This window comes from Arachis ipaensis, chromosome B05 (genome assembly GCF_000816755.2).
Source record: "Arachis ipaensis cultivar K30076 chromosome B05, Araip1.1, whole genome shotgun sequence".
NCBI lineage: Eukaryota > Viridiplantae > Streptophyta > Magnoliopsida > Fabales > Fabaceae > Arachis > Arachis ipaensis.
In genome coordinates this window covers 148,889,031-148,900,732 of record NC_029789.2, presented here as the reverse complement: position 1 = coordinate 148,900,732, position 11,702 = coordinate 148,889,031, and the positions used below count along the sequence as shown (strand labels likewise).

General features: G+C 33.9%; 2 protein-coding genes across 3 annotated transcripts in view; both read right to left on the bottom strand.

Annotated features, from left to right (window-relative positions):
• Positions 1-5,676, bottom strand: LOC107644972. Of its 2 annotated transcripts, XR_002347682.1 has the most exons (7): positions 5,346-5,676; positions 4,795-5,106; positions 4,649-4,697; positions 1,889-2,168; positions 1,704-1,766; positions 1,209-1,287; positions 1-365 (listed from the first exon to the last, which is right to left on the bottom strand). XR_002347682.1 is itself a non-coding variant. In XM_016348955.2 (6 exons), exons 1-6 carry the CDS (start codon positions 5,589-5,591, stop codon positions 198-200), a joined length of 1,134 nt encoding a protein of 377 aa, XP_016204441.1. In that variant the 5' UTR covers positions 5,592-5,674; the 3' UTR covers positions 1-197. The 2 variants fall into 2 exon arrangements, 1 of the variants encoding a protein (XP_016204441.1); XM_016348955.2 differs by lacking the exon at positions 1,704-1,766 and having other exon boundaries at positions 5,346-5,674.
• Positions 6,920-11,702, bottom strand: part of LOC107644973 (transcriptional adapter ADA2a) — a gene marked incomplete in the record, with an annotated part of 11,870 nt that continues 7,087 nt past the window's right edge. The window contains 7 exon segments of the mRNA XM_021103373.1: positions 6,920-7,350; positions 8,039-8,338; positions 8,991-9,201; positions 9,915-10,137; positions 11,363-11,440; positions 11,520-11,575; positions 11,655-11,702. Coding sequence (XP_020959032.1) covers positions 7,156-7,350; positions 8,039-8,338; positions 8,991-9,201; positions 9,915-10,137; positions 11,363-11,440; positions 11,520-11,575; positions 11,655-11,702 — 1,111 coding nt within the window.

The window sequence follows — 11,702 nt, the reverse complement described above, 5'->3', positions numbered from 1 at the left end:
TAATTGCAATAATAGTATACAAAAGATTTTTATGTAACTACTCGAGAATTTTGCAACTACTCAAGAATTTCATGCAAGCTTAACTATACTAAAAAAATCCGAAGTGTCAAATGTCAACAATCTAATAGACATAGTTATTTCTACAACTGTCAACAAAAAATTATATACAAAACTGGTGATAAAAATATGAACAATTATCACAAACTACCATAGATCGATCTCTCCTCTGATGCTAGCTTCTTATATAGTTGCTTTAGGTGATTAGTAAATTCCAAAAACAAATCTCTGTGGTCACTGGCAGTCTTGAATTCTTGAGTCCCTGATGGAACAACCTTCAGATGGTTGCCCATTCTGCCATTTTGATTCTGTGAAACCAACAGATGTAACTATTGTTATATTAACAAAAATAACTACCTTTCTCAAATATTACTTCAAATAAAAAATTGTATACATATCCACTTATATATTATCATATCAACAGATGTAACTATCATTCACATTTACAAATTTAAAAGTTATCTCAAAACGATGAATTTCACCGGATAATATTGTAAAAAGAAATTGTATCTACTGAATAACAAAATAAATTGTATCTACTTATATTATATTGGTCCCCAACGTTTGGGTCAGATCCTATTTTATTCCCTAACGTTTTAATCGTCTTATTTTAATCCCAAAAAATTTAAAATGGCATCAATATTGTCCTATCATATTAACCCTTGCTTCAATAGTTAACGGCGAGTCCCAGTATAAGTGGTCGTTTACACGTTTGTATTTAGAGTGCATCTAACCATTCCTGTGTTGAGACACAAAACACAATATAAGGGAACAAGATCACACTGCTGCTCGTTTGTAGGTGGATTCCACTCAGGCAGGCAGTGCGAAAGCCTTTGGTTTTTGAAGAACGACGTTTGAAGGTATGTACATTACCTATTGAAGCAAGGGTTAACTGCAGGACTATATGGAGGCCATTTTAATTTTTTTTTAGACTAAAATAGAATGATTAAAACGTTAAAAACCAAAACAGGATCTGACCTAAACGTTGGAGACCAATATAGTACTTTACCCAATAAATTATAACAATTTCTTCGTGCATTAATTTTACATGAAACAATTATTTAGTCTTGAACAATTCTCATGTCACTACAAGCCTTAAAATTATTCTCACTGTTGGCTACTGCCAGAAAACGGATAAGAAATTCGCCTACCTTAGATTCAGGCAACAATGTTCCTAGTGACGCTTTAATTTTTTTCAGCCCCACTAACTTTTCCATAATCACCCACGGCCTGGAAAATGACAGTCAAGACATGGCAAATAGTGAAATTCAAGACATAAGCAATAAAAGGTACCCTTAAGACTAACATAAGCTTAATGTGACTAAGATGAAAATGTTTAGATGGATGAGTGATTGTACGCTATTGGACAAAATAAGAAACGGGGACAAGAGAGAGTCGCAATGGCGTCTATTGTGGAAAAAATGCTGGAATCCCATCTTAAGAGATTTGAATATATGGAGAAAGACCAGTGGAGTACTCAAAAAGATTGATTAGATGGATGATAGACCAATGGTCAGGGGAAAAAGAAAACCCAAAATGATTCTGAACAAGGTGATCAAGAGAAACTTGAGCATAAATGAACTTACTACAAATATGATACATAATAAGATGCAATTGCGTTGTTTGATCTATGCGGTCAACCTCACCTATAGATATTTGAACACAAGTTCCTCTCTTTTGTAGTGTCACCAAGCTAATAATTCAATTGGCTAATAATACACAAATAATATTTGATATTATCAAATGTAAAAAGACTAAATATTGTGTTTGAATTAAAGTAAATTTCCTTTTCTGAACATAATAATAATAATAATAACAATAATAAAGTTACCTGCCAGTTGAAGATGTTATGATGTGGTTGTGATTATCCAAAAATTCACATAGCTTCTGAAAATCTTTTTCAGTATCTAGAACAATGGCAGCCTTGGTATATATTTCTGATGAACAACTCGGAAAAATGAAAACCCGAGGCGACATTTCAATGTGTGCATGCAGGAAGTTGGCAACAGCTAATGGACCTAACTCCTTCTCAACATTGCCAATCAATATTGCACACTGGTTTTTCAACCCTTCTAGATCGCTCTCTCCCATTCGTTGGCGTCGGCGTCTGACTGTAAGCCAATATGAAAAAGGGAAAGCGAAAACCAAGGAAATGCTGGAAGATTAATAACATAGAACAAGATAATATAAAAAAAAGGAAAAAATATATAGAATGAAAGAAAGATCAAAATTTAAAAATAAATAAAAAATTTCATACTTATGCCAATTTCATGCATCTCCCAAACAAAAATATTATGGGCACATTAAAAATCAACCTACTATGTATTTGTATATAAATACATGTGTTGTTTTACTTATTTTAAATGTGTATTTTGTATTCTAACATGTACGATATACGAATGACTGATTTGGCAACTAATTTTTTGTGTACACATAACAGTTGTTTTCCAAAACATGATTTTGAAAGCTTAGTGCACACTGCACATTTATCTTCTAGAGCATCTCAAACATTATGATACATTTGTGATAATCAAGGAATTCCTTAAAAGAAATAAAGCACATCTTATGATTTAGTTTCCTAAATGTGCCAAGTGAACCCATCAGGTAGAACAATGTCATTTAGTCTTTCAATTCTTCCAAGTGCCAGATATACACATAATAACCCTCGAATCCAACGTATAATATAGAAACGTGAATCAGAAGTAAAAATCTTAAATCCTTTTGTATAAATCGTGAATCCATTGAATTTTTCCTTCTATAATATAGAAAAGTGAATCAGCTCATTCATCAAGAAGCATAGTCAATTTGGAGTATCCTTGTTAATAAGAATATGTGTAATATAAGGAACACCAACGAGCTCAGCTCTTCATGCAATTGTTACTATAGTAAAACTAGAATTTATAAACATTTAAGAAGCATTCCATATATGTATCAATCAACACCAACAACTCAAAATCCGATTTAGCTTTTAAGATTAGAAGTAAAAATTCAGAGTAAAGTAACATTGATGTAGGGAGTGTAAGGCCAATATAATGCAATATGTGGTAGAAGAAGGTCAAGATCTGCTGTTTGACACACAAAGACTGCGTTTGTTTATAGGCACGGGACACTGAAACAGGGACACGGAGACACAAAATCGTGTTTGGCAAATGAGACATAGATAGAGACATTGTGTCAAGAGACACTAAATTAGTGTATTTTGTATCCATCCTGAGAGGAAGGACACGGAGACAATAACAAGAGACACAACTTCTTTAATTATTCTTGTTAGTTTTTTATTATTATATTTTTCTTTCCAAATTTTTTGAATGAAAATAATTAGACTTTATAATTTGTTCTAGTTTATCACAAAACAAAATACAGTAACACTAATTTTTGTGCTTCTGTTCTTTATGTCTTATTCTCAATGTCTTGTCTTGTCCTATTCTCAGAACCAAACGCGGCCAAAGAAACTTTAAAAAATGGTTATAAAAAATGCAAGTACATACTTGAAAAACTCCAATTCAACCTTTACTAAATTCTTAAACTCCTTATAATTGAAATAACCGCCTACGCTAGCTAGAATTTTACTTGATTATTATCAAAATGATCTAGTGGTACTTTCAAAAAAGTTATCATAGCCATCCTTTTGTACAAGATTACACCTCATTCTTTACATCCACATAGTAACATAAGATCCAAATTTTCCTGCCACATAATAATCTTCAATATCTTTTTATAGATAATATGTAATTTTCAAGTTAGCCCCCTAAGTTTTTTATTTTAATCTCTTTTTATTGCGAAATAATTTTTGGCCCCTTCCTAAAATTCAACCTAGCTCTGCCCCCACATGCATTATTACCCCTTTTCCACTGGATCTAAAGAAGCCGTACCAAATCCTATTTCCTTATTGAGTCAACAATGCTAACTATAGCCCAACATGGTGGACAAATATCCGCACGCATATAGAAACAAAACATTCCATGAATCCATGTTCACACACATCAAATCCTAACTTAGAATCTGTACCACAGGAAATTGCTGTGTCAAAATATATCAAATTTTAAAGATTAAAATGAATGTGAACATTATCAATCTCAAGCCGTCTTTCACCAAACTAGCAAACCAGGAAATATATATCTATTTGGAATAACTATATCGCTTATGCTTCATTTCACCTTGGCTATATCTGGGCTAGCAGAACAAAACTATCACATTTTGGACATCAAAACAGTTTAGTTATCTATTTGCTAGTCTTAAGTGATTAATATACAACTATACAACTTTATAATAACATTAAAAAAATGTATCGAAACCAAATATCACAAAATGGAGTTTCATCTTACTATCTGCCAACATAACAGCATCTTTAAGAAAAAATTTTAGTTATCCATCTCGAGTGTCAATCTAACCAATTCCTATTCAATTCATTTTTTTACTGACTATTTCAGACTTAATCAAATAAAGTGATCCAGAACACCCCAGGTGTTTAATTTTATCAATTAACATTATCAGAGAAGTTGAAGTTAAGACAACCACATACATTAAACAAAAATGAGCGAATGACATGAGTGGCACATTGTTTATCTACTCTATTGCACATAAACGTTACCTTCAGATGAGTCAGATTTCACAACAGACCGCTTGGCGCGTCGTTTTTCCTGAGGAGGGGAATGCACAATGTCACACACACTCTGAAAAGGCATCTAAGAACTGGAATTTGAACTGCTATTATAATTTACTCTAGCATGGTCATACCTTCTTATTTCGTTCAAAATAACCCAGCCTAGGAACAGTAGTTGGGCGTTCGTTGCAGGATACAACAATTTCACGTCCAAAAACTTCCTTTGCCATGGAGATCGGACGAGCCAGAAGACATTCTGCTGTCTCCCTAGCCACTAGAAATGAAGTAAGTACAGGATCCAGCTCTACCACAGGCTGAACCAAACAAATACTATCAATGGTTGTATGGGTTAATTTTCCTTCATTTGGCCCATGCAACCACGATAGCACAAATCTGCAAGAGCACAATTCCTCTCCGGCTTCAAAAGAATGCTCATTTTGTTGCACCTATGAAAGCATTATAAACAGAAGAAGTAATTCAATCAAGAATGTAAAATTATGGCTTTAAGCAATACATATGATTCACAAGAACAATGCACATTTCCCCCAATTTTTACTTCCCTGAGTTCCTCTACATTTCTTCTCGGTGCACATGTTTGAACGCATTAACAAAGAAACTCTCTCTGTTTTTACTTCATTTGAATTTCGAACACAATGTGATGCAGAGAAGAACCCAGGAAACTAACCGAATCAACCTCAGCGTCGTAGAAGCGAACGTCGTCGTTGCTGAAGCGGTGGCAGGCACAAACCCTGACGCCTTGACGGAGCTGATGACATTCGTGATCATCGGAAAAATTGGAGTATTTTATTCTGAGCTGCATTTGGGATTCCAAAGAGATGGCCACCGAGTACCAAGCATCGTCGTTGAACGATCTGAACTCGGTGGTGTAGCTCGGCTGAGGCACCAACGCTAGTTTGTTCTCCGGCGGCATTGCGGGTGGAGAAGGAGAGGGAGAGGAAAAGGCGAGATACGAGTGAGTGTGGAGTGTAGGCTTGTACAGCCGTCGTGTCCCAACTGTTTGAAGCAGCAGCGTGTTGCCTAAGTTTTGCGACGTGGCACTGTACCAATTTTTGTGCATTATTCACTAACTTTTTACAACTCTTTTAAAATTATTTAGGTGTGTTAATTATTAATTTAGAATCCAAAAATTCAGTTTTTTTTTTAAATATATTATCAATAAAATAATTTTTAAATAATTTAAAAATACGATAAAAATAATTAATAAATATTATTTAAAAAGCACTCACATTAAAAGAGACATGAAAACAAAATGTACCGTATGAAGGGAGGATTAATACAAAGTCTACCATCAATGAGCAAAATTATTTTGGGCACCTTTGATACGTACAAATGAAATCATTTTAAATATGAAGGTGATGGTGATGGTAACAATGAAGAGTAAAAACTAAAGAGTGAAGATGATGATGATAAGAGTTACTGATAGAATTAGAAACAAAAAAAGTTTGATTGATTGTTGACTATCAACAAATTAACAATATTAAAAATATTTTTAAAAATTTTGAAAACGTTAAAAACAAAAAGTAAATTTTACTCGATAAAAATTTGATAAAATGAAAATAATGGTGTAACTGCCGTTTAAATTTGTAAATATAAATCTTTTTTTTTTTTGGTTTATGTAAATATAAATCTTATTACTTTTTTTTTTCGGTCTTTTAACGGGGCTTAGAAGCCCAAAAGAAGACGGGGAAACCCCTCTACAGTCTTCACAATAATCATCCTAAGATTGCATGGTGGGCTGTCCACAAAGTGGAAACAACCCTTTGGAATTTTTAAACTTTCTTCGGCCATCCAATCTGCTCCACGATTTCCTTCTCTGTATGTGTGCTGAAATACTAGTAGGAAAAATCGAAATTTTACGTAAAATTGAAAAAGTAAATTAAATACATAAAACGTAAAATTTTAATAAGATTTAAATTTTAAAATCGTTAAAATTAGTAAAAATTTCGTAAAATTGATTGACTTATTTAAAATCGTAATATCAAAAAATTTTAAGAATTAAATCGATATTCTAGCTATTATGCTAACCTCCAATCTCTCCTCATAAGCTCTACAATTCCTTTGACCAAGGCTTCCGCATGATTCTCATAAATCTTAATACTTTTATTCATAGATGATTAGATCCTAAGGTTCTCACTTTAGAGAACTTGATCTGGCAAAAACCATTTCCACCTACAATTCTGCTATGTTTGCACATGCGCTGGCATTTTACGGGGATTCTAGCAAGGCACCTCATCTTCACCGGAGCAATCACCATGGTTATATACAACACATTGTACATGACATAACCTCCACCACAGTCGGTTCAACACACAGGAACCCTCTAGTGGAAACAAATAGAGAAGGACTAGAATGATAAGAGCTTATACAAATAGAAAACGTGGAAATAACTTAACCCGTGCTTTATTTACACTGAACATGTAGTGCTTGAACATACTAAACTATTACATATATGTGCAAATATGACTATTTAAGTTTCAATTTGAAGGAGCAATCCCCTTTTTTATAAGCATATCATAAACTCTATCAACCTTGCTTGGCTCGACCTTGAACAACCTATGCGCATCACATTTCTTCGATATGTTGCCCTTTGAAATTTCTGATGATAAGACATGCTGCATTTTGAAATAGTGTGATGGTAGTATTCTGATCTCATTACAAAGATTTATCTCCTGAAAATCAACATTGTTGAACAAACAAACAAATCATATCAAACACTCTCGAATTCAAATAGACGTCTCCCATCGTTTTAATATATCTATCAAGTTTTGAAGAAATTGAAGTTCTAAAATAACTGTCCATTTCTATTACCAAGATAACATTAGTTAACTTCTCTAATAACATCTTTAATATGATTGTGAGGATTCAATGATCATTAAATACAATTGTTTACTTATTTATAGCTAATTTTGTTTGTTTTTATTTATTTTAAAAAAGTATGCTATATCTTTCTGGATGAGTAAGCTTCAATTTTATCCGTAAGATTGTAAGCATGATTCAATTTAGTCTCCAAGATTACAGAAGGACTAACTTGAATCACAAAAATGTAGTCTTGAGACTATATTGAACATTTTGGAAAGTTAGACTAAAATCTTATTTACAATCTTAGAAAAAATTGAATCTTTACTAGATTTTTCTTTTTTTTAAGTATTTTGAAACGGAGCAAACATATCATAAAGGCAGCCCATGGAACAAAACTCCCAGCCCCAACCATCCACCCCCAAACTTAAATGCCCCCATGAAAAAACAGGTCATGCATTCTACAGGATCAGATTGACATTAAAAGGAAAAGGTAAGGTTAAAATGGCAAACATAAACGTAAAAAAAATAAATAAAGTGATCTAAAACAAGGGAACTCACAGATTCAGACAGCAGTTCAGCCCCGGCAAATCCACTAATATCCCATTCTTCTAGAGATCTTGATATATCCTGTATGGCCACAGCTGGATACTTCACCCCAGAAAGTGGAGCTGTAATATCCTTATGAAGACCCAGTGAGTTGCTATCAAGTTCTCCTTTGAGATAATTCGGTCTTGGTAATATCTTAGCACCAACACCAATATGATTATTTTCTTTAACAACACGTTCCGCTTCTTTTTTCTTCTGTTCGATAAATTTGTAAGCCTCTGTAGATGTTTGATAGCCAGCAGTATGTGCTTCCTAAATTATAATTCAATGGAAATGGCATTATATCAGTGTCCATTTCGGAAGAGAATTGTTCACCACAGGATAACATTAACTCATGAAGCACAATTGTGAAGTGTAGCCAATAGCCACCCACCTTTCCTTCATCTTATTATTACTTTATACTCTTCCTTATCTAAGTTATCCTCAGATAGACTGTAAAGAAGCATGAAATCTATCAAAAACCTAACTACAACTAACAAAAATTCAACGATGCAGTAAAAATCTCCAACCCCACTGCATATTTGAATAATCTCCCCCTAGCCGAGAAAACCATGTTCACGACTGCTTTAACTTCCTACATATATTCACAAAAAATACAAGCATTTGAGAAAACAGGACTATAAATTTGAATCCATCAAAAGGTATTCCCTAGAACCTTTGACTATGTCCAAAGTCAGGTCAGCATGTAGTTGGTAGTTATTAGTTAAGTATTTATATAGTAGGTGATAGATATTTGTATATATACCCCCTTCTAGATAAAATGAAATAACATGAGTCCTTTCTCTTATTTCCTCCATTCAGTTTTCTTCGATTTCACAAGAAATGTCCAATCTCATCATTTTCAATATCATAGAAAATGACAAGTATGTTGGCTCCACCAAGAATATATAGTAGAATTTTATACCTGCAAATCCTGTATTCTTTTGATAAGCCTGTGTTCTTCAATAATATTTTTGAGCAACTCCATATGCTCTTCTTTCGAGTGAAACCGTGTGAAGACCTTATAGCGCTGACATATTTCAACCTCCTCAGGAGAGAGACTTTTCTCAAATGGATCAGGATAAAGTAAATTTCTTTCAAGTATAAAATTCTTTCTGCGCTTCCGCTCATCTAATCTGTGCAGCATTTTCCCATAATTGAGAATCGGAAATGGAGGAATATGAAAAACAAAATTGAGATCCAAAAACTATAGAAAATTGATACCAAATAAACAAGGTGGTATGGTAAGCTAAAATCCTGCACTGCACCACCTCAGTAGAAGGGATTTATAATGCGGGAAACAATACCCCATTTCCATCTTTGATAACTAATGGAGCCCCGAAATATGTAATTCAAGAAAGCAAAACTCCAAGGAGCATATAAATTTTGTTTTATCAGTGTTAGTAAGACTTGAAAGGAGTCCTCGTGTCAGGTGAAAAGAAATTAAGTACACGACTACATGGAAATCCAAATATTGTGTTTTCGAAAGGAATTAATGAGAAATCTCATGCATATTAAACAATTTACTCTCAATAATGACAGTTGTTCTAGCTTAAGAATAAGCAAGCAAATATTTCAAAGCAATCATGCTAAAAACAAACATAAACAAAAAGGATGTGACTACAACTCAATAATCATATAATCCCTAAGGAATAATGAAGAACAAAATTTGCAATCTGGATGTCTCATCTTAAAAATCCTATAATTCTAAAAATATGAATATTCTATTCATTCCAAGAGTTCTTCAACCATAATTTCATCCAGAAAGACGATTCTAAATGGTCGATTTAGTTCTCTTTCAAAGGGAAGAATTAGTTTTCTAATTAACCACAAAGAATGGCACAGATACCTTCTTGAATAAATACGGAGCACATGCAGTTTCATTTCACGTTCAGACTCAGTATCGATGTCCTTAAATTCCATATCTGCTAATACTTGCTCTGCATCATTGTCATATTCAACTTCGAATTCCTCTCTCTTAAAACTGTATCCACTCAACTCGGTCACAGAAGGCTCAACTTTGCCAGATAACTTCGGTTTCTTCTCTCCAATGCTCCGATCTGACTGATATTCTACGAGAGAGAGAGAGAGAGAGTCAGAGATTGAACTCATGGAAGTATAAAAAGACATAACCACCTGTATCAAAAGTGAATCAGAATACAAGAATGACAGCAAAGATAAACCATAGAACCAAGCATGTCAATCCCTTTCCTAACAATTTTACAAAACAAAATTAACATCAGTGTCGCATCCACCTTAGCTAATAATTCATATTAATCCTTTGGCAACAGAAGAAAGAACTTGAGAATCCATATTAATCAAAGCTAAACTGCTTTAATACTAAAATTTTAGTTTTAATAGTTTTTATATTATATATCGTTTTATCTTATTACACCCTTTGGGTGCAGCCCGTCCCCCGCGAGGGATACTTGTGCACAAGGTGTGCTTTTTATAGCTTTTATCTATCACACATGCCAAGTACACTTATGTTAGTAATAATTGCTATTATCAAAATAGATATGTGTACCAGCATTATTTCACCAAATACTCTAACAGATCCTTTACCCATAAGATTATCTGACATTATTAAGGCAACAGCTTGTCTATCAAATGAGAAACCTAAATCTTAGGTTTTGGGCAATGAAGCTATGGATAGCATTCACAGCTATGGAAACTATGCCAGGAAAGAAATGGGGAAGGAAAGAAAGTTTGGACTATTCGAAGCATCTAGTCATAGCAGGATAGAAGAAATGAGGTGCAAGAGTGTCAAAAGTATAAAAACCATGAATGTGGGCCTAAAAGCTTAAGCATTCAAGAGAGTTGCTGCTTAGCATGGCATGATTCGCAACAGCTTCCAGAACAGAGGGGCCAATAGTTGAATCCTCATCTCCAACAGCTTAGCTCATGCATGTTCCACCATCCGCTCTTTAAACCCAATGGTTTATATGAAGCGAGATATTAACATAATTACCCATGAGCATGTTCACCTAATAGCTTAAGGTTGTATGAGAGTGAATCTTGAGGAATCTGATCTGCACGTGTTTTAAAAATAAATTACCCCTTAGTTTGAATACCTTCGGCAGTCATACAACAACAACAATGCCTTATCCCACTAGGTGGGGTCAACTACATGAAACAAATGACGCCATTGTGCCTTATCATGTATCATGTATCAAACCTTCAGCAGTCATAGTAACCCAAAAAGTTGATGGACAAAAATTTAACACACAACAATCAGATCATTGAAAGATAACGTAACATCATATTGGTCCTAGAATTACACATCAGAATACATACCTTCCATCTTAACTCCATCTGCATTCTGGCTCACATTGGAAGCCTTCTTAATCGTACTTGAGTAAGTTTTGCCACATACTGAACCAATGTAATCCATATAAAATAAGAAAATCCTAGCAAACAATTATATAGACTTTCCTTAAGGCATATATTGTACCTGAGGTTAACATAGATGTTGGATTAGTGACTTCTGCCCTATTAGATTCTTCAGAGCTGAGATGTTACACCAAAGAATTAGTATTTTATCATACATGATCAATTTTAATAATCAGTGTAAATAGCTGAAGTGTACTTTATTCCCTCAGACAAGGGAGGTTCTTCTTTCAGAGTAAGCTTTGCA